Raw genomic sequence first — 19,952 nt, 5'->3', positions numbered from 1 at the left:
GTTTCTATGCTTCATTTAGCAAGTTAAATATCTCAGCAAGTAAGGTCAATAGACTTTCTAAAAAGGCTGAGTGCATTCATAAAAGCACAGCAGCTAAACCAATTTGCTATTACTTTTAAAGCTGTTTTTCTTTGTAACTTATAAAAAGTACTTTTTGAAACGAAGTTGACTGAAAAACTCAAAATATATATGTATTTTTAAATTATGTACATCATCGTGAACTATGGCTTTCTGTCTGAAGTAAGCATGCTGTTTGAACATGCAAAATGTGTATGAACAAAGAGAAAGCAGGCTGTGACCCAATAAAGCTGTGACCCATTCTAATACATTTAGACCAGGGGTAAGCAAAATGCGATCCGCCAGGACAATCTTCCTGGCCCGCGGGGCCACTAAAAAATTTAGAAAATTAATATTTAGCTGCCCCTGGCTTCGTCATGTGGCCCTCGATGGCGTGCCAAAACTCAGTAAGCAGCCTTCCACCCAAAATAACTGCCCACCCTTGATTTAGACTTATCTTTAAAATAAAGTGCTCCTTTTTTAAAAAATAAAGAACTACACAATTTTTTGTTCTATATACCATCTTCAGTGCAACAGACGCAGTGCAAAGAGCCAGTAGCAATTGCAATGACTTTCTTTCCTTGAAGCCCCTGTACTTGTCGAGGTCTTCTAACATGGTCATCAGATCCATGGCCCAGTCTGTGATAATCTCCTTTGCCCCTGCATAGAGACGATATCTCATAATCTGCACATACTTAGAACGTTTCCTCCCCCCTTACATCACAAACTTATATAAGGACTTTTACAAACTCTGTAACTTAGTAACAATTACTACAGAATCACAAAATAGTAGGGCTAGAAGTAGGGTGGCCACTGACACATCCACAGAATACTAAACAGCTCCTTGGTGAGGGGTGCCCCCCCCCAATCAGCGGTGAGAGGTGTGGCCAGTGCTGCCTTGGTCAATCAGCAGTGAGAGGTGGGGCCACAAGGCCCCTTGGCCAATCAGCAGCAAGGGGCTGGGCAACAACCTCCCTTCATCCCACCCTCCCTCCCTCCCTGGCTGGCTCAGAACTCCTCTCCTCCTGGCTGTGCACCACCTTACCGCTAAGCACTTCCAACAGAAACATGAGGACAAATGATATATCAATGAATAAACTGAAAACCAGGACTTGTTGCTGTCCGTTCCTGGTTCAAGAACAGACAGGGTACAAAGGGTTTAAAAAACAGAACACTGGTATGAAACAGGACCAATGGCCATCCTAGCTTGAAGGGACCTCGGGAGGTAGTCTAGTCCAACCCCCTGCTCAGTGCTGGATCATCCTTGAGCTTAGTCAAGTGTTTGTTTAACTATACTTTGTCTCTAAGGCAAGAAAAACTTCAAAAGCTGCCCTTGCTAAGTAGACTGGGAAAAAGTTAATACAAAAAATAACAAATATAGGCCAAATATATATTCATAATCAAATAATTTCGTTCCACACAAAATGTTTAGATATTGAGTAGAACCAACAGAGCTCTTGCTCCAAATGTCAAATATGAGACAGAAGAGAAAGCATTTTTAACTCCTACTGTATTAATCTGAATTTTGCTGAGACAATCATTAAGAGTTTTTTGGTATATAAACTATACATAAATGCCCAATACAGATATGCATTAAATACATTGCAATGCTATCCAAATGACAAACTCTGTATATCATGCAACTTTTCCCAAACAAACCTAACATTCCCAAGTGCATTTCTTTTCTAAACTTACACTTGTCTAAGACCTAAAATTAGAGGTATTCAGTCCTGGACAAATGAAAACACAAAACTAATATCTCACCGCCCAGGAGTATACAACATTCGGCCTGCTACAGTAATATTAGTAGCCCAGCATGTTGACCAGTTTGTGCATGTTCCTAGAAGGCCCTCTACTGGAAAATGTTAACTTGTAAGTGGCCATGACCAGCATTTGAGTCATGTGCACCTGCTAGTATTCATCAGATCAAGGAACAAGTTAAAATGTGAATAAAATATTTTCATTGGCACAGGATGCTGGTTTCCTACCCTGGTAACTTAGCAGACCTTATGTAACATTATGTAAAGATTTTAAACTAAAGTCGGTACACTAAAGAGACAAAATGAATAATATGAAAAATCCTCTGAATGAGATTTAGAGACTAAAATATCTAATGCTGTACTTTCAATTTTCTCATCCTCTCTCTGGCTACAAGACACTGATGTTCATGTTTTGTTTGTTTTTTCTACTCTACTAGGAATTGTAGCACTGAAGATTTTCCAGGGGATTCTGCCTGGAATGTTTGGGTTGTACTTAAGTTCTTTAAGGTATAGCATTTGTGCTTTTCATTCAAACAGAAATGCAAAAGGATCATCAAGAAGCTATTCCTCAAGAAGGAAAATATGCAATATCCAGAAAACTGCAGGAACACTTAAGAATTACATTTAACTATTTTTAAAAAGCAGAAAAAGCAGCAACAAAATGAGCAAGGATGAAGTATTGACAGGGAAGCAACCTGAAAGGACTAGCCAAATGAAAAAGCAAGATAGTAAAGATATTAATAGTTACAACTACCATACACATTTTCTCAATTATCCTGAGAGTGGCTATTTATAGGCGAATAGAAAGTGCTTACCAGGTATACACTGCTCCTGACTTTGTAAGAGCCACAGAGAACTGGGATCCACATTCCACTTTAACTACTCCAAGGCCTGTGAGGGAATCAATCTAAGAAAAGATTAAATGCAATCAGACTGACTACCCAGCATTACTGTTGTGTACCTAACATTTATATTACTACATACATACATTTGTATAGATGCAATTCACAAATTATATTTTGCAAGGCTTCACTCCTTCCAGCTATTCTATTTTTTTTTTTTAATTGAAGAGTTAAACCTTAAACTTTATAAAACTAAATTAAGGAAACTGCTAAAGATTTTATCTGCTATATTCTGCCTTCTATTTAATCAGAGAACACCTATCTTCTCCTTACCATATATAGGATAAAGGATGTTTAACGTACAAATGGCAATACGAAATAGTAATGGTAAGCTACCCAACATCATAAGACATATTATTCACACAATTAGATATTTTAATTGACCTCCATTCCTTAATGTGTTGTAAAAACTCCAAATCACATGCAAATGTAGTTACCACCTTCACACCACTTCTTATTTATATATGGGCATGTGCATATTTGATGCAAGGTTCTCCAAGTTAAAGTGAGGAATACTGAAACCAACACTACTGTTTAAAACTACGTACACCCCTGCAATTTGTCAGGAGACACACTTGTGTGTTTTGCCAGGTTGCAGAACTCAATAATGTAACTAACAAATCTTTATCTCCCAAAAAAAGTAGAGGTTTTGTATAGGATTTGTAACCTACTTTCCATTACTCTTCTCTAAACACATTCAAATTTTGAATGGAAAGACTAAAATATAAATACCTTCATTGGTACTTTACAGCCATCACTGCCTCCTCTCCCAAGTTTCCCATAATCACCATCACCCCATGACCAAACAGTGTCATCATCAGTCAGGCACAATGTCTGTGCATCTCCGCTGCCGCAAGCTATGTCAATCACACGATAGCCCTGGAGCGCTTCCACCTGCAAGATGGTCATCATGTTTGTATAAAGGTAGTCCAAGATACTCAGCTGAAAACATTAAGTCAAATATTCAACTGCAAGAGGCTTTTTATGGAAAGCTGAGCACTTGCAACACCTTAGAAACAAGCCAGTAAAATAACAGAGTCAGGAAGGAGCTAGCCATTTTGAATCCAAATTGAGAACTAAATTAAGTTCCTCCTTTTATTTTGCTCCAATAAATTCTACCTACAATCATCTAAAAATAAGAAGAAACAGCTCTCTTCAAATACTTTAGGTAACCAAGGAATACACTGGGTAAATTCAAATTTTGGTTTACATTTTGTATTGTATAAACTGAGTAAAAATGCTTACCCATCAGCCAAATAAGAATCTGAAATTAAGTAACGTTATCTTCTGAAATAACAGATCCCTATTCTACTAGTGGAACACGGGCAGTCAAACAGATTACCAGTTCAAGGGCAATGTAAATTTTATAGGAGAATACCAGTCTACACTAAAACTGTTCTAGACTAGTTACCATGAGACTCGAGAAGTCTAAGTAATAACTAACCAGAGTACTTAACCTTCACAGGTCTTTTTTATTCCAAGTGAAAGATCATCTCCTCCAGAGGTTTAAAATAAACTTCTCAAAGGATCAGAAAGAGAACATACCAATATCAAATAGCAATAACAATTTATTTTATAAAATGCTTTAATAAAACAGTAAGCTGGTAACAAGACATTAATTTTGCATCATTGAAGCCATTGATATTCTTCTACCAAGAGGGAGAACAGAAGAGTTAGTCAAGGGAAGAGGGTGTCTACTCATTCTCAGTAGAAGGAATTACAGCAGAGATACTAGTGCTGGAGAAGCAGAATTTATTCACTGAGGAGTGACAAACATCCCATACTTGTTGCCAGGACAGTTCATTTCCTTCAGGAGATCAGACATCATTAGTCTGATAATGGGAGCTCAAGGGTATTTTTGTTGAAAAATCAGGTAAGATATATATAGATAAATGATCAATTCTAGTCATTATTATGGCACCAGCTGCCACTGTGTTCACAGCACTTTATTCCTCCTCTGCAGTCTCATTTCTTCGCCAGATATTCCTTCCCCACCGCCCAGTTTTGTAACTGAATTTTGTTACACTCTTAAATCCACTAATATTTCTTAAAACAGCCATAATACATTCAGCCGCATCTTCTCTAAACAGATACTCCATGTGCTGCAATTCTAACAACTGCAGAATAATATTTAAAACAGACATTCCAAACATGTGATTGTCTTCTCACCAATTTGGGCTTTAGCTGATCCTCACTATCCCCATGCCCAAGGCGTCCGTATCTTCCTTTTCCCCACGTATAAAGATCTCCTGCTGCAGTGATGCATGCACTGTGCGCTCCACCAGCAGCGATGTCAACTACTTCTATACCTCGCAGAGATTCAATTACACGAGGACGATCACAAGGGCTACAACAGAAATATTTAGCTAGAAAAATACTTTTAAAATAAAAGCCTGAGATACAACACCACAAAAACAAGGAAGCCTTACAAGTAAGCCCAAGGACCTTTTTGGATGAATACTTACTTCTGGTCCAGATTCTGGAGGGTATTAAAATATATACATATTTTAAGTTATTCACAGTAACCATATTCCTACAGGTCAGCAAGTTAAAACTATTTTAGAAATGCTTTATCAATAAGTTCCCTTGCGTTTCTCATCATGGGTCATAAGGATAGTGCCACTTACTGGGGAATATCATGCTAATATTTTCATTTAGATTGTGTAGTGTCAATTAAATATTTAAATAGCTTTTAGATTTTCATGCAATTTCAAAATCACAAATCTCTCCAGATGAAATAAAAATGGATTAATTAAAATTAAGCCACAGTAAAAAATGTTAGCGTTAAAAATTATTTAAAATGTAAAAATATTTTGAGAAATATTCATGCAAAATTCTCCACTCCCTGAGGAATGGGGAACACAAATGGACAGGGATGGTGGGCCACTGCCTGGACAATCACTAAAAGAAAATGGTGTGCTGCTTCACAGTAGGTGACCCCTCCAATTACTCCACATGCTCTGGTTCTAAAAGTCCCAGGGAGCCCTTACTAAAGTAGCAGCAGACATGTTGAACATTTGGGTCATAAGCCCTTTGTCATACAGTTTTTCCTTCAATTTAGGCAGTAGAGAACTTGAGCATCTGTAGAAGAACATATTGTTGACAATACAATATATAATTACAGAAGTCTGCATGACAAATATTTTCCCTAAAATTTTTTTTATAAGCTACCATAGTTTTCTCCAATTTCCAGAAGTCCATTCCTGTGTTAGAGTGGAGAACTAGGTTTTCCACAGATTATGTAATATTAATGCGCATATACAAATGTATAGACACATTATAAATCCTATGAATAGATAAGCATCAACAGTTCATAAGACAACATTCACAAGAGTTACCTCCTGTTTCCATGACCCAGTTTACCATCTTCTGCTTCGCCCCAAGAATAAACTTCTCCTTCTGAAGACAGTGCCAAACAGTGCTTTCCACCAGAGTTCACAGCAACTTTCTTTATGAAGACATGCTGAATTGATTCCAGTAACGTTGGAGTGGAAACTGACTCAGTCCCGCCGATTCCAAGCCTACCACCTGCTCCATACCCAGTGGCATAAAGCTTAAATAGATGTGGGGGGGGGGAAAAACATGCGTATAGTTTACTTTCTGAATAGGAAACAATCCAGATGATACAACTACATGATACAATGAAAGCAATTGTGTCAAGGGACAGAAATTCTCCTAAGATCTCCACATTTCCTTTCTGCAATAGTTCAGCATCTTCCCTTCTCAAAAAAAATCCAATGGACTTGACAACAGCAGACAATATTAGCTCAAAAATTAAATTTATATTCTTGACCATTTGGGAGAAGAAAGGACTTACAAGTGCTTTAGTTTTGATAAGCAGCTATTATTCTGTATTCACAAAAGCTACTTCACACCAAGCATTCAAAAATGATAGTTTAAAGCACAAAACTGTGCAGGTTTGCTCAGTGATCCCTATAGATATATATTTTAAATTAAATTCACACATGATAGGTTTAAAGAAAGAAAATAGTTATGACCAAACCCTCCCAAATCTGTCAATATTGCCAGAATCTAAGTGAGATGCTGGCTTGTATTACAATGCAAACATACATCAGAAGAATATTACGCCTACAAATTCAAAACTTAACTTTCCATTTTTTTTATATTACATAAATTAGATAAATTACTTACACTTTTCCTTAATTTTCTGTTGTTTCTATTGCTACTGTTTCATGTCTATCTATATGCTTCTTAAAGTGTGGCACTCAAATATTTAGCAGAAACTAGCACGAATACCTTTCACACCATAGTTAAAAAAATAAGGGCCTCATTTAAGACACGAGGAATTGCCACTGACATGAACAGATTTTATTCTACTACTTTATGCCACTTACGTGCATCAAGAGGGAACAGCTTTGTTTGCTAATATAACCAACCACCACCACTAGGTCTTATTGTTCACAGGGTTTCTTCCTTCCATAGAATTATTCATATATTCCCTTGCATTTCATGTTATCTTAATTTTTTTGCCCTCCCTGTATCCAGCATCTAACAACTGCACTGATCTATCATTTATTCCTCCTCCAGATCATTAATGAAGATAACATTAAGTGACTGCACAACACAATCGTTAGGGCATCATCTCACTGGAAAATATAGTTGTATCAGAAGCTCAAAGTTAAAACCTTGATCTATGATTTTAAACAAAAGATTTTACAAAAATGAAGACCTACAACCTTCAAACTTGGGAAGTAGTAACTGTTTCTGTATAGCGTATTAGCTTTCTTCATTACACCAAAGACTTTTGTTATACTATGTGCAAGTTCACCTTTCCACTGCTAGTAATTTGGTGAAATTTCTGCCAATTTTAATTGATTCAATCAAGGCATCACTCAAGAGTTATTTACTGTAACCCTTACCTTTCCATCAGCAGTTACTGCAAACAGAGTCTGTTCACCGCCAATTAACTGCACTGGCCTAAGTGTGGCAAGGGCTTCACATGGAGTTGGAACTTTGACCTTTGCCCCTTCGATACCTCCAAGCTGTCCTCTATGGTTATGACCCCAACCATAAATAGTTCCACTGCCTCCAGCAGAAAGGGTCCAATCATCTGGTCTCCTGCAGGGATCCAAAGAAACATCAAGAAACCATGAAAGATTGGAAAACACATTCAGAAATTTGAAATGTCTCTGGATCAAAATAACAAAAACAGATAAAAAATAACCTGTTCATCCACTGAACAAGTTGTTCATCTTGCTCTCTCTTAAAAACATCATGGCTCTCATGAAGGGCATCCATATTTTCGTTATCTGCCATTAATTCTCGGATTTTCTTTGCCACCTACAAAATCATATTGCATTAGATATAATTACTTAGAAGACCTGTTATCCCTAAAGTTGATATACATTTAATCCACACATTTTTTCTACAGATCCATGTTCATCAAGCATGACTTCATATAAACCCTTTCACAAGTTCCCCTACTCTTTGAGGAACAGTTCTGTAATACCTCATCAAGGAAAAGACGAGGTAATGGTGTTCTTTTATCAAGAGCCACAGCAACCCTGGAGGCCATACAATATCTTCGGAACCAAGCCCACTTGTGTGTCTCTGCACAGCAAGGAAGTGTGTCCAATTCTAAATCACAAGCAAGAGCTACCAGCACCTGAAAAGCCAAAAAATAAGTTTAGATGATATACTGGATTTTTATTACAGTGCACGTGTGATATACTTAAAAAGCACAAAGCCTTGGTCAGAAATAAACATGGAATCATAGAAATTTAGAACTGGAACCAACTCCCTGCTCTGTAAAAAGATCAAGTATATATTTAGGTTACTTCTGGCAAATGCTTGCTTCTGTTCCTTAACAATGACAAACGAACAACTTCCCAAGGTGACCTGCTTCAGACCTGTACATCTAGATGTAAAATATCTGACCCAACTCTCACTTGCTGCCAACTAAGCCAATTACTCCAACATATCACAATCGCAATGGCTACAGAATAAAATGAATACCACCATCTTTACAATAAACTTTACAGAGCAAAAGATTTTGTCCATTGGTTTTGTAAGGCCTCTGAGCTACAGCCAGGCAACTAGGTTAGCAACTCAACCCCCTAAGCAGGGCCACCTGAGCCCCAGCTTGCTGACTGGTTCTAGGACTGCTTTTGAGGGGCAATTCCAGCCCCAGGGCCCTGCTGCACAACAAATTGGCTTCAGCCTAAGAGTAGCTCTTGCCTGCGACTTTCCTGGTGCCTGCTTCTGCGTTCCTGCTTGTGTACCCAGTCTCTGAATTTCAGAACCCCCCGTTTGACTTCAGCTTGCATCCTCACATCTGCTTTATACAAGCCCCGTCTCACCACATGAACCCCAGATTGACTTCAGCTTGCCCCCTGACTATGGATGCTGCTCACACTGCCAGCTCTAACCACAAGACACTGGACCCTGACCGCCCCTCCTTCCAAACTAAGCAAACTCAGTTCTTTCAACTTTCATTTACAGCTCTTCCTTCCACGTAAAACAAACCTCTTATTATTTCTCTTCATTTAGACTTTCCCCACTTGTCTACATTTTAAAGTATAAGGCCCAAATCGGGAGAGAAAGTTCCAGCTAAGGCATCATCAGTGCTGAGTAGAGCAAATAATTACCTTCTGTGTATATTCCTGTTAATATATAAACAGTATTATATTTTTGTTTTGCTGCATATTGATTCAGTTTGAGGACTACTATAATTGCTAGATCCTTTTCTGAAGTACAGCTACTTACCTAAATGATGTCCAGTTTGTATTTGTGCATTTGAATTTAAGATCCGTACTTTGCATTCTTCTTTACCAAACTTCATCTTCCTAATTTCGGGCCATTTCTTCTATATATCAAGCATCTATGAATACACTCTCTACGTCTGGCAGAGTGTCTAAACATTACCTTAGCAAATCATTTGCTTTGCATACTTACTAACACACAAGTCTAAAAGAACTATGCTACTCAACCATCTGTTTACATCATGTTACCTTAAAGAAAGGGCTGTGAAGCAACTGCTTGCCACCTCTCACAATGGGGTCTTCATAGTCAAATTGCCGCTGCAAAGCTTCTGGAAGACCTTTAACCAAAGCTGCTAAAGCACTACCTGTAAAACTCTGAAGAGGCAAACAAAAGCAGAGTTAAATTATGTATTTATTATTCAATAAATGCATAAGGGAAACAATTAAGCTGTGTGCGACAGAAGGATGATGTCACCACTGTTTAGTAAGCTATGAAACTTTATTTCAAACTAGCACCCATATCAGAAATGCCATTTTTATTGGTAATTTTAGAAGCAAAAAACTTACTGGCTACAACATCTGAACTAACATTTTGTAATCAAAGTCCTTTCAATGCAAGCTTGAAGCCAGCTGCCAGTGGGCTGAGGGAAAACACTGTACTTTCCCTGTTCTATGGCTAACTATATAATATCAGTCATTGAAGCTGTCCAGTACAAGAGTCTTACATTCTTTTGAATGTTAACAAATGAGAGCAAGACACCACTGAAAAGCTTTGGCCTTCTTACCATAGTTCGCAGCTCTCCATCATTATCCCCTAGAATCCGGTTGATGTTAATAGACTGGCCAAACTCTGTGGTTAGCAGCTTCCGTAGCCTCTGCAGGGCCCACATTCTATGGCCAGCAGCTAAAATAGCACAAAGAAAGTAAGTGGCTTCAAATCAGGAGGCTTTCTTTTGCATGTTATCAAGAGGCTTCATTTTAAAATGCACACGTACCTAGGGCACTCAACTGAGCACATGCTGCGAGTGATGCTGCTAAGCGAGGAACTATACTCCTGTTTGAAGCAAAATTCAAGCGGAAATCCAACAAACATGTTACCAAATCCATTGACGGGCAAGAAAGAATGCAGCGATCAGAAAGGAGGTCTTTAGGGCCTGCAAAAAACAATGTTTTTTAGTTCTTCAGTTAAAATGAGAATTTAATTGTGACCCGAAGTCTAAAAGTCTTCAGCACTCACTGTAAAATTAATATTTCCAACATGCCAACATTGCAACCTCTCTTCCTTTTGTGTTGGCATGAATGAATATATTCTCATTACCCTGTTTACTAAGCACACATACAAAGTAGATAAATTTATCACTGATGAGGCTCTAAAACAAGCAATAAAGCTAACTGAGATGCAGACATATAAGTTTGTCTTACTTTTTATCATAAAACTTTATGTAAGTCTTTACCTGCTGCTGGCATGATAGGGTAAACAGTGAACCGCCATCCCCATCCATTCACAGAGCCATCGCTAATGAATTTCCACTTCAATTCATCCCCTGGAATTCGCAGTTCACTAGACCAATCCGACCACTCACGACCTGGTACAATGAAGTTACACATATTCATCTATCCTGATTAAAAATTATTCAAGCCACACTCATAACTAGGGGTGCACCAATATATCACTTGCTATCAGATCAGCACCAATAAAAAGAAAAACAACATCATCAGCTATTGGCTTTTTTTTTGGTCATTGTAGCCGATAATGTTTACCAATAATTATGCCTTCTGGCTCATGGAACCCTGTGATGCATTAACAGCGAGGCAAGAATATATTTGATGCAGTGTGTGAGATCTAAATGTCTTGAAGAAGCGCAGTATGGATTTTTAAGTGTTGGAAAAGAACAACAGAACAGGTGATTGTAAAGTATGTGCTGCAAATATTTTGTATGGAGGCAACTCAACTCCACTAAAGATTTCAACACAACAAACTTAATACAGCATGTCAAGATGTGCCATACTACTGAATACGATTTCCTAAAGACGGCTACTGAAAAGAAAGTGGCAGGGCAAGAAAAAGCTATGCCAAATCAACTGCCATTTCACGAAGCTCTAAAACGCTTGCAGAAATGTGGAAGTGGAGATGCCAGGATGTTCAGTGCAGCTTCACATGTTGTGGATGAGAAGAGGAACCAGCTGATGTGCCAAAAAGCAGAAACGTAGCTTTTTGTCAAGAAAAACCTTCCACTCACCCACTTGCTACACTAAAGCTGTGAGTAAGCAGTGAGGAAGCTGTAAGTCTTTTTTTTTTTTCTTTTCTTTTCTCTACCAACACTGTAAATAGTTTTTTACTACTACTACTACAACAACAACAACAGCAGCTTCTAGTACTAAAAACTATATCTCAACATTTTTTGTTTCGTAATTTCTACATCTTGATCAGTATTTCCCACTCATTTATTTTAATCGTAACAATGTTGGCTTTATGCTGTTTTTTCCAACTTTATTGGGGTGATTTTTGTAACAAATTGAATATTGAGTTTTATAATGACTTTGCTGTCAAAATCCTTATGTAAAGTTTATACTTTTAAAATGATAGTTTGCAGTAAGTTATAAAGTTAATGTGCGTTTGTTTTTATTTTGCTACAAAATGTTTGTAGAAGCAGAAACAAAAAGTGTGTGTGAGTGCAAGTGAAATAGAAAATAAACAAATGGTTTATTTATGCCAGAAGTTTAAAATGTCTTGCACTATTACTAAATATCGGTTACGAGGTCGGCATCGGCAGATACGGTTGGTTAATCATGGGCTATTGGTATCAGCCAAGAAAATCTTAATTGGTGCACCCCTACTTATAACTGCACATGGCTGTAAGTGCTAACTGCTGTAAGCATTAGAAACATGTCTCCAAAGAAAAATAAGCTGGATATGAAGCATATAAACATAACTAAAAATAACTAAAATCAAATCTACCATACTGACTTGAATATAAGAAAACCCTGAATATAAGATGACCCATCAATAGGCAGATTCTATATATGGAAAATTTATACATTTGGCATAATTTTCCAGGTACAAAAACTTATGATTGGAGGTTTGCCTTGAATTTGTCTCCCACCCACTGCTACAGAAGGGAAAATAAATGGGGGGTCAGGTAGCTCCCTTGCCCTCTCCCCCTGCAAATTCTTCTCTGCAAAGCCCCTTCCCCATCTTACTGTCAGACTCTGCTCTCCCTGAGCACATGGAAGTGAGGGGCAAATTTGAAAACACAAACCTTCAAATAAACTGCCTGTAGTAACTTGCATATAAGGAACTTATTACAGGTACCCATATACTTAATTCAGCCAGAATCAATGCAGTTCACCATTTTTTTTTTAAACTATTGCAAGTTTTAGCACAGGTACTCCATGGTTTCTAGGGTCGGAAGGGACCTGAACAGACCATCAAGTCCAACCCCCTGCCCTGGGCAGGAACGAGTGCTGGGATCATAATACCCCAGCCAGATAGCTATCCAACCTCCTCTTGAAGACCCCCAAGGTAGGAGAGAGCAACACCTCCCTCGGGAGCCCGTTCCAGAGCCTGGCAGCCCTAACTGTAAAGTAATGCCTCCTGATATCAAGCCTGAACCTGCTCTCAATCAATTTGTGGTCGTTAATCCTTGTTATCCCAGGTAGTCCATTAACACCCTTTTAAGTTGCACTTTCGTACCTATGCCTATATAGCACAAACTATGCGTGATATTAGTCCAAAGCAAAAAAGCTCATGATTTACCACAGAGTTCACTAGAGCCACAGAGAACTGGGATCCACATTCCACTTTAACTACTCCAAGGCCTGTGAGGGAATCAATCTAAGAAAAGATTAAATGCAATCAGACTGACTACCCAGCATTACTGTTGTGTACCTAACATTTATATTACTACATACATACATTTGTATAGATGCAATTCACAAATTATATTTTGCAAGGCTTCACTCCTTCCAGCTATTCTATTTTTTTTTTTTAATTGAAGAGTTAAACCTTAAACTTTATAAAACTAAATTAAGGAAACTGCTAAAGATTTTATCTGCTATATTCTGCCTTCTATTTAATCAGAGAACACCTATCTTCTCCTTACCATATATAGGATAAAGGATGTTTAACGTACAAATGGCAATACGAAATAGTAATGGTAAGCTACCCAACATCATAAGACATATTATTCACACAATTAGATATTTTAATTGACCTCCATTCCTTAATGTGTTGTAAAAACTCCAAATCACATGCAAATGTAGTTACCACCTTCACACCACTTCTTATTTATATATGGGCATGTGCATATTTGATGCAAGGTTCTCCAAGTTAAAGTGAGGAATACTGAAACCAACACTACTGTTTAAAACTACGTACACCCCTGCAATTTGTCAGGAGACACACTTGTGTGTTTTGCCAGGTTGCAGAACTCAATAATGTAACTAACAAATCTTTATCTCCCAAAAAAAGTAGAGGTTTTGTATAGGATTTGTAACCTACTTTCCATTACTCTTCTCTAAACACATTCAAATTTTGAATGGAAAGACTAAAATATAAATACCTTCATTGGTACTTTACAGCCATCACTGCCTCCTCTCCCAAGTTTCCCATAATCACCATCACCCCATGACCAAACAGTGTCATCATCAGTCAGGCACAATGTCTGTGCATCTCCGCTGCCGCAAGCTATGTCAATCACACGATAGCCCTGGAGCGCTTCCACCTGCAAGATGGTCATCATGTTTGTATAAAGGTAGTCCAAGATACTCAGCTGAAAACATTAAGTCAAATATTCAACTGCAAGAGGCTTTTTATGGAAAGCTGAGCACTTGCAACACCTTAGAAACAAGCCAGTAAAATAACAGAGTCAGGAAGGAGCTAGCCATTTTGAATCCAAATTGAGAACTAAATTAAGTTCCTCCTTTTATTTTGCTCCAATAAATTCTACCTACAATCATCTAAAAATAAGAAGAAACAGCTCTCTTCAAATACTTTAGGTAACCAAGGAATACACTGGGTAAATTCAAATTTTGGTTTACATTTTGTATTGTATAAACTGAGTAAAAATGCTTACCCATCAGCCAAATAAGAATCTGAAATTAAGTAACGTTATCTTCTGAAATAACAGATCCCTATTCTACTAGTGGAACACGGGCAGTCAAACAGATTACCAGTTCAAGGGCAATGTAAATTTTATAGGAGAATACCAGTCTACACTAAAACTGTTCTAGACTAGTTACCATGAGACTCGAGAAGTCTAAGTAATAACTAACCAGAGTACTTAACCTTCACAGGTCTTTTTTATTCCAAGTGAAAGATCATCTCCTCCAGAGGTTTAAAATAAACTTCTCAAAGGATCAGAAAGAGAACATACCAATATCAAATAGCAATAACAATTTATTTTATAAAATGCTTTAATAAAACAGTAAGCTGGTAACAAGACATTAATTTTGCATCATTGAAGCCATTGATATTCTTCTACCAAGAGGGAGAACAGAAGAGTTAGTCAAGGGAAGAGGGTGTCTACTCATTCTCAGTAGAAGGAATTACAGCAGAGATACTAGTGCTGGAGAAGCAGAATTTATTCACTGAGGAGTGACAAACATCCCATACTTGTTGCCAGGACAGTTCATTTCCTTCAGGAGATCAGACATCATTAGTCTGATAATGGGAGCTCAAGGGTATTTTTGTTGAAAAATCAGGTAAGATATATATAGATAAATGATCAATTCTAGTCATTATTATGGCACCAGCTGCCACTGTGTTCACAGCACTTTATTCCTCCTCTGCAGTCTCATTTCTTCGCCAGATATTCCTTCCCCACCGCCCAGTTTTGTAACTGAATTTTGTTACACTCTTAAATCCACTAATATTTCTTAAAACAGCCATAATACATTCAGCCGCATCTTCTCTAAACAGATACTCCATGTGCTGCAATTCTAACAACTGCAGAATAATATTTAAAACAGACATTCCAAACATGTGATTGTCTTCTCACCAATTTGGGCTTTAGCTGATCCTCACTATCCCCATGCCCAAGGCGTCCGTATCTTCCTTTTCCCCACGTATAAAGATCTCCTGCTGCAGTGATGCATGCACTGTGCGCTCCACCAGCAGCGATGTCAACTACTTCTATACCTCGCAGAGATTCAATTACACGAGGACGATCACAAGGGCTACAACAGAAATATTTAGCTAGAAAAATACTTTTAAAATAAAAGCCTGAGATACAACACCACAAAAACAAGGAAGCCTTACAAGTAAGCCCAAGGACCTTTTTGGATGAATACTTACTTCTGGTCCAGATTCTGGAGGGTATTAAAATATATACATATTTTAAGTTATTCACAGTAACCATATTCCTACAGGTCAGCAAGTTAAAACTATTTTAGAAATGCTTTATCAATAAGTTCCCTTGCGTTTCTCATCATGGGTCATAAGGATAGTGCCACTTACTGGGGAATATCATGCTAATATTTTCATTTAGATTGTGTAGTGTCAATTAAATATTTAAATAGCTTTTAGATTTTCATGCAATTTCAAAATCACAAATCTCTCCAGATGAAATAAAAATGGATTAATTAAAATTAAGCCACAGTAAAAAATGTTAGCGTTAAAAATTATTTAAAATGTAAAAATATTTTGAGAAATATTCATGCAAAATTCTCCACTCCCTGAGGAATGGGGAACACAAATGGACAGGGATGGTGGGCCACTGCCTGGACAATCACTAAAAGAAAATGGTGTGCTGCTTCACAGTAGGTGACCCCTCCAATTACTCCACATGCTCTGGTTCTAAAAGTCCCAGGGAGCCCTTACTAAAGTAGCAGCAGACATGTTGAACATTTGGGTCATAAGCCCTTTGTCATACAGTTTTTCCTTCAATTTAGGCAGTAGAGAACTTGAGCATCTGTAGAAGAACATATTGTTGACAATACAATATATAATTACAGAAGTCTGCATGACAAATATTTTCCCTAAAATTTTTTTTATAAGCTACCATAGTTTTCTCCAATTTCCAGAAGTCCATTCCTGTGTTAGAGTGGAGAACTAGGTTTTCCACAGATTATGTAATATTAATGCGCATATACAAATGTATAGACACATTATAAATCCTATGAATAGATAAGCATCAACAGTTCATAAGACAACATTCACAAGAGTTACCTCCTGTTTCCATGACCCAGTTTACCATCTTCTGCTTCGCCCCAAGAATAAACTTCTCCTTCTGAAGACAGTGCCAAACAGTGCTTTCCACCAGAGTTCACAGCAACTTTCTTTATGAAGACATGCTGAATTGATTCCAGTAACGTTGGAGTGGAAACTGACTCAGTCCCGCCGATTCCAAGCCTACCACCTGCTCCATACCCAGTGGCATAAAGCTTAAATAGATGTGGGGGGGGGGAAAAACATGCGTATAGTTTACTTTCTGAATAGGAAACAATCCAGATGATACAACTACATGATACAATGAAAGCAATTGTGTCAAGGGACAGAAATTCTCCTAAGATCTCCACATTTCCTTTCTGCAATAGTTCAGCATCTTCCCTTCTCAAAAAAAATCCAATGGACTTGACAACAGCAGACAATATTAGCTCAAAAATTAAATTTATATTCTTGACCATTTGGGAGAAGAAAGGACTTACAAGTGCTTTAGTTTTGATAAGCAGCTATTATTCTGTATTCACAAAAGCTACTTCACACCAAGCATTCAAAAATGATAGTTTAAAGCACAAAACTGTGCAGGTTTGCTCAGTGATCCCTATAGATATATATTTTAAATTAAATTCACACATGATAGGTTTAAAGAAAGAAAATAGTTATGACCAAACCCTCCCAAATCTGTCAATATTGCCAGAATCTAAGTGAGATGCTGGCTTGTATTACAATGCAAACATACATCAGAAGAATATTACGCCTACAAATTCAAAACTTAACTTTCCATTTTTTTTATATTACATAAATTAGATAAATTACTTACACTTTTCCTTAATTTTCTGTTGTTTCTATTGCTACTGTTTCATGTCTATCTATATGCTTCTTAAAGTGTGGCACTCAAATATTTAGCAGAAACTAGCACGAATACCTTTCACACCATAGTTAAAAAAATAAGGGCCTCATTTAAGACACGAGGAATTGCCACTGACATGAACAGATTTTATTCTACTACTTTATGCCACTTACGTGCATCAAGAGGGAACAGCTTTGTTTGCTAATATAACCAACCACCACCACTAGGTCTTATTGTTCACAGGGTTTCTTCCTTCCATAGAATTATTCATATATTCCCTTGCATTTCATGTTATCTTAATTTTTTTGCCCTCCCTGTATCCAGCATCTAACAACTGCACTGATCTATCATTTATTCCTCCTCCAGATCATTAATGAAGATAACATTAAGTGACTGCACAACACAATCGTTAGGGCATCATCTCACTGGAAAATATAGTTGTATCAGAAGCTCAAAGTTAAAACCTTGATCTATGATTTTAAACAAAAGATTTTACAAAAATGAAGACCTACAACCTTCAAACTTGGGAAGTAGTAACTGTTTCTGTATAGCGTATTAGCTTTCTTCATTACACCAAAGACTTTTGTTATACTATGTGCAAGTTCACCTTTCCACTGCTAGTAATTTGGTGAAATTTCTGCCAATTTTAATTGATTCAATCAAGGCATCACTCAAGAGTTATTTACTGTAACCCTTACCTTTCCATCAGCAGTTACTGCAAACAGAGTCTGTTCACCGCCAATTAACTGCACTGGCCTAAGTGTGGCAAGGGCTTCACATGGAGTTGGAACTTTGACCTTTGCCCCTTCGATACCTCCAAGCTGTCCTCTATGGTTATGACCCCAACCATAAATAGTTCCACTGCCTCCAGCAGAAAGGGTCCAATCATCTGGTCTCCTGCAGGGATCCAAAGAAACATCAAGAAACCATGAAAGATTGGAAAACACATTCAGAAATTTGAAATGTCTCTGGATCAAAATAACAAAAACAGATAAAAAATAACCTGTTCATCCACTGAACAAGTTGTTCATCTTGCTCTCTCTTAAAAACATCATGGCTCTCATGAAGGGCATCCATATTTTCGTTATCTGCCATTAATTCTCGGATTTTCTTTGCCACCTACAAAATCATATTGCATTAGATATAATTACTTAGAAGACCTGTTATCCCTAAAGTTGATATACATTTAATCCACACATTTTTTCTACAGATCCATGTTCATCAAGCATGACTTCATATAAACCCTTTCACAAGTTCCCCTACTCTTTGAGGAACAGTTCTGTAATACCTCATCAAGGAAAAGACGAGGTAATGGTGTTCTTTTATCAAGAGCCACAGCAACCCTGGAGGCCATACAATATCTTCGGAACCAAGCCCACTTGTGTGTCTCTGCACAGCAAGGAAGTGTGTCCAATTCTAAATCACAAGCAAGAGCTACCAGCACCTGAAAAGCCAAAAAATAAGTTTAGATGATATACTGGATTTTTATTACAGTGCACGTGTGATATACTTAAAAAGCACAAAGCCTTGGTCAGAAATAAACATGGAATCATAGAAATTTAGAACTGGAACCAACTCCCTGCTCTGTAAAAAGATCAAGTATATATTTAGGTTACTTCTGGCAAATGCTTGCTTCTGTTCCTTAACAATGACAAACGAACAACTTCCCAAGGTGACCTGCTTCAGACCTGTACATCTAGATGTAAAATATCTGACCCAACTCTCACTTGCTGCCAACTAAGCCAATTACTCCAACATATCACAATCGCAATGGCTACAGAATAAAATGAATACCACCATCTTTACAATAAACTTTACAGAGCAAAAGATTTTGTCCATTGGTTTTGTAAGGCCTCTGAGCTACAGCCAGGCAACTAGGTTAGCAACTCAACCCCCTAAGCAGGGCCACCTGAGCCCCAGCTTGCTGACTGGTTCTAGGACTGCTTTTGAGGGGCAATTCCAGCCCCAGGGCCCTGCTGCACAACAAATTGGCTTCAGCCTAAGAGTAGCTCTTGCCTGCGACTTTCCTGGTGCCTGCTTCTGCGTTCCTGCTTGTGTACCCAGTCTCTGAATTTCAGAACCCCCCGTTTGACTTCAGCTTGCATCCTCACATCTGCTTTATACAAGCCCCGTCTCACCACATGAACCCCAGATTGACTTCAGCTTGCCCCCTGACTATGGATGCTGCTCACACTGCCAGCTCTAACCACAAGACACTGGACCCTGACCGCCCCTCCTTCCAAACTAAGCAAACTCAGTTCTTTCAACTTTCATTTACAGCTCTTCCTTCCACGTAAAACAAACCTCTTATTATTTCTCTTCATTTAGACTTTCCCCACTTGTCTACATTTTAAAGTATAAGGCCCAAATCGGGAGAGAAAGTTCCAGCTAAGGCATCATCAGTGCTGAGTAGAGCAAATAATTACCTTCTGTGTATATTCCTGTTAATATATAAACAGTATTATATTTTTGTTTTGCTGCATATTGATTCAGTTTGAG

The 19,952-nt window shown here is 37.9% G+C and overlaps 1 protein-coding gene across 1 annotated transcript in view; it reads right to left on the bottom strand.

The window, feature by feature from the left end:
* Positions 1–19,952, bottom strand: part of HERC2 (HECT and RLD domain containing E3 ubiquitin protein ligase 2) — a 200,259-nt gene that overhangs the window by 17,034 nt on the left and 163,273 nt on the right. Inside the window, 8 exon segments of the mRNA XM_006017070.3 lie at positions 578–717; positions 2,633–2,724; positions 14,004–14,165; positions 15,441–15,618; positions 16,610–16,824; positions 18,152–18,350; positions 18,457–18,572; positions 18,742–18,897. Coding sequence (XP_006017132.1) covers positions 578–717; positions 2,633–2,724; positions 14,004–14,165; positions 15,441–15,618; positions 16,610–16,824; positions 18,152–18,350; positions 18,457–18,572; positions 18,742–18,897 — 1,258 coding nt within the window.

Source organism: Alligator sinensis, unplaced genomic scaffold (assembly GCF_000455745.1).
Source record: "Alligator sinensis unplaced genomic scaffold, ASM45574v1 scaffold144_2, whole genome shotgun sequence".
In the NCBI taxonomy this organism is placed as follows: domain Eukaryota; kingdom Metazoa; phylum Chordata; order Crocodylia; family Alligatoridae; genus Alligator; species Alligator sinensis.
The sequence above is the reverse complement of the archived record's forward strand: the minus strand, read 5'-3'. Positions and strand labels throughout refer to the sequence as shown.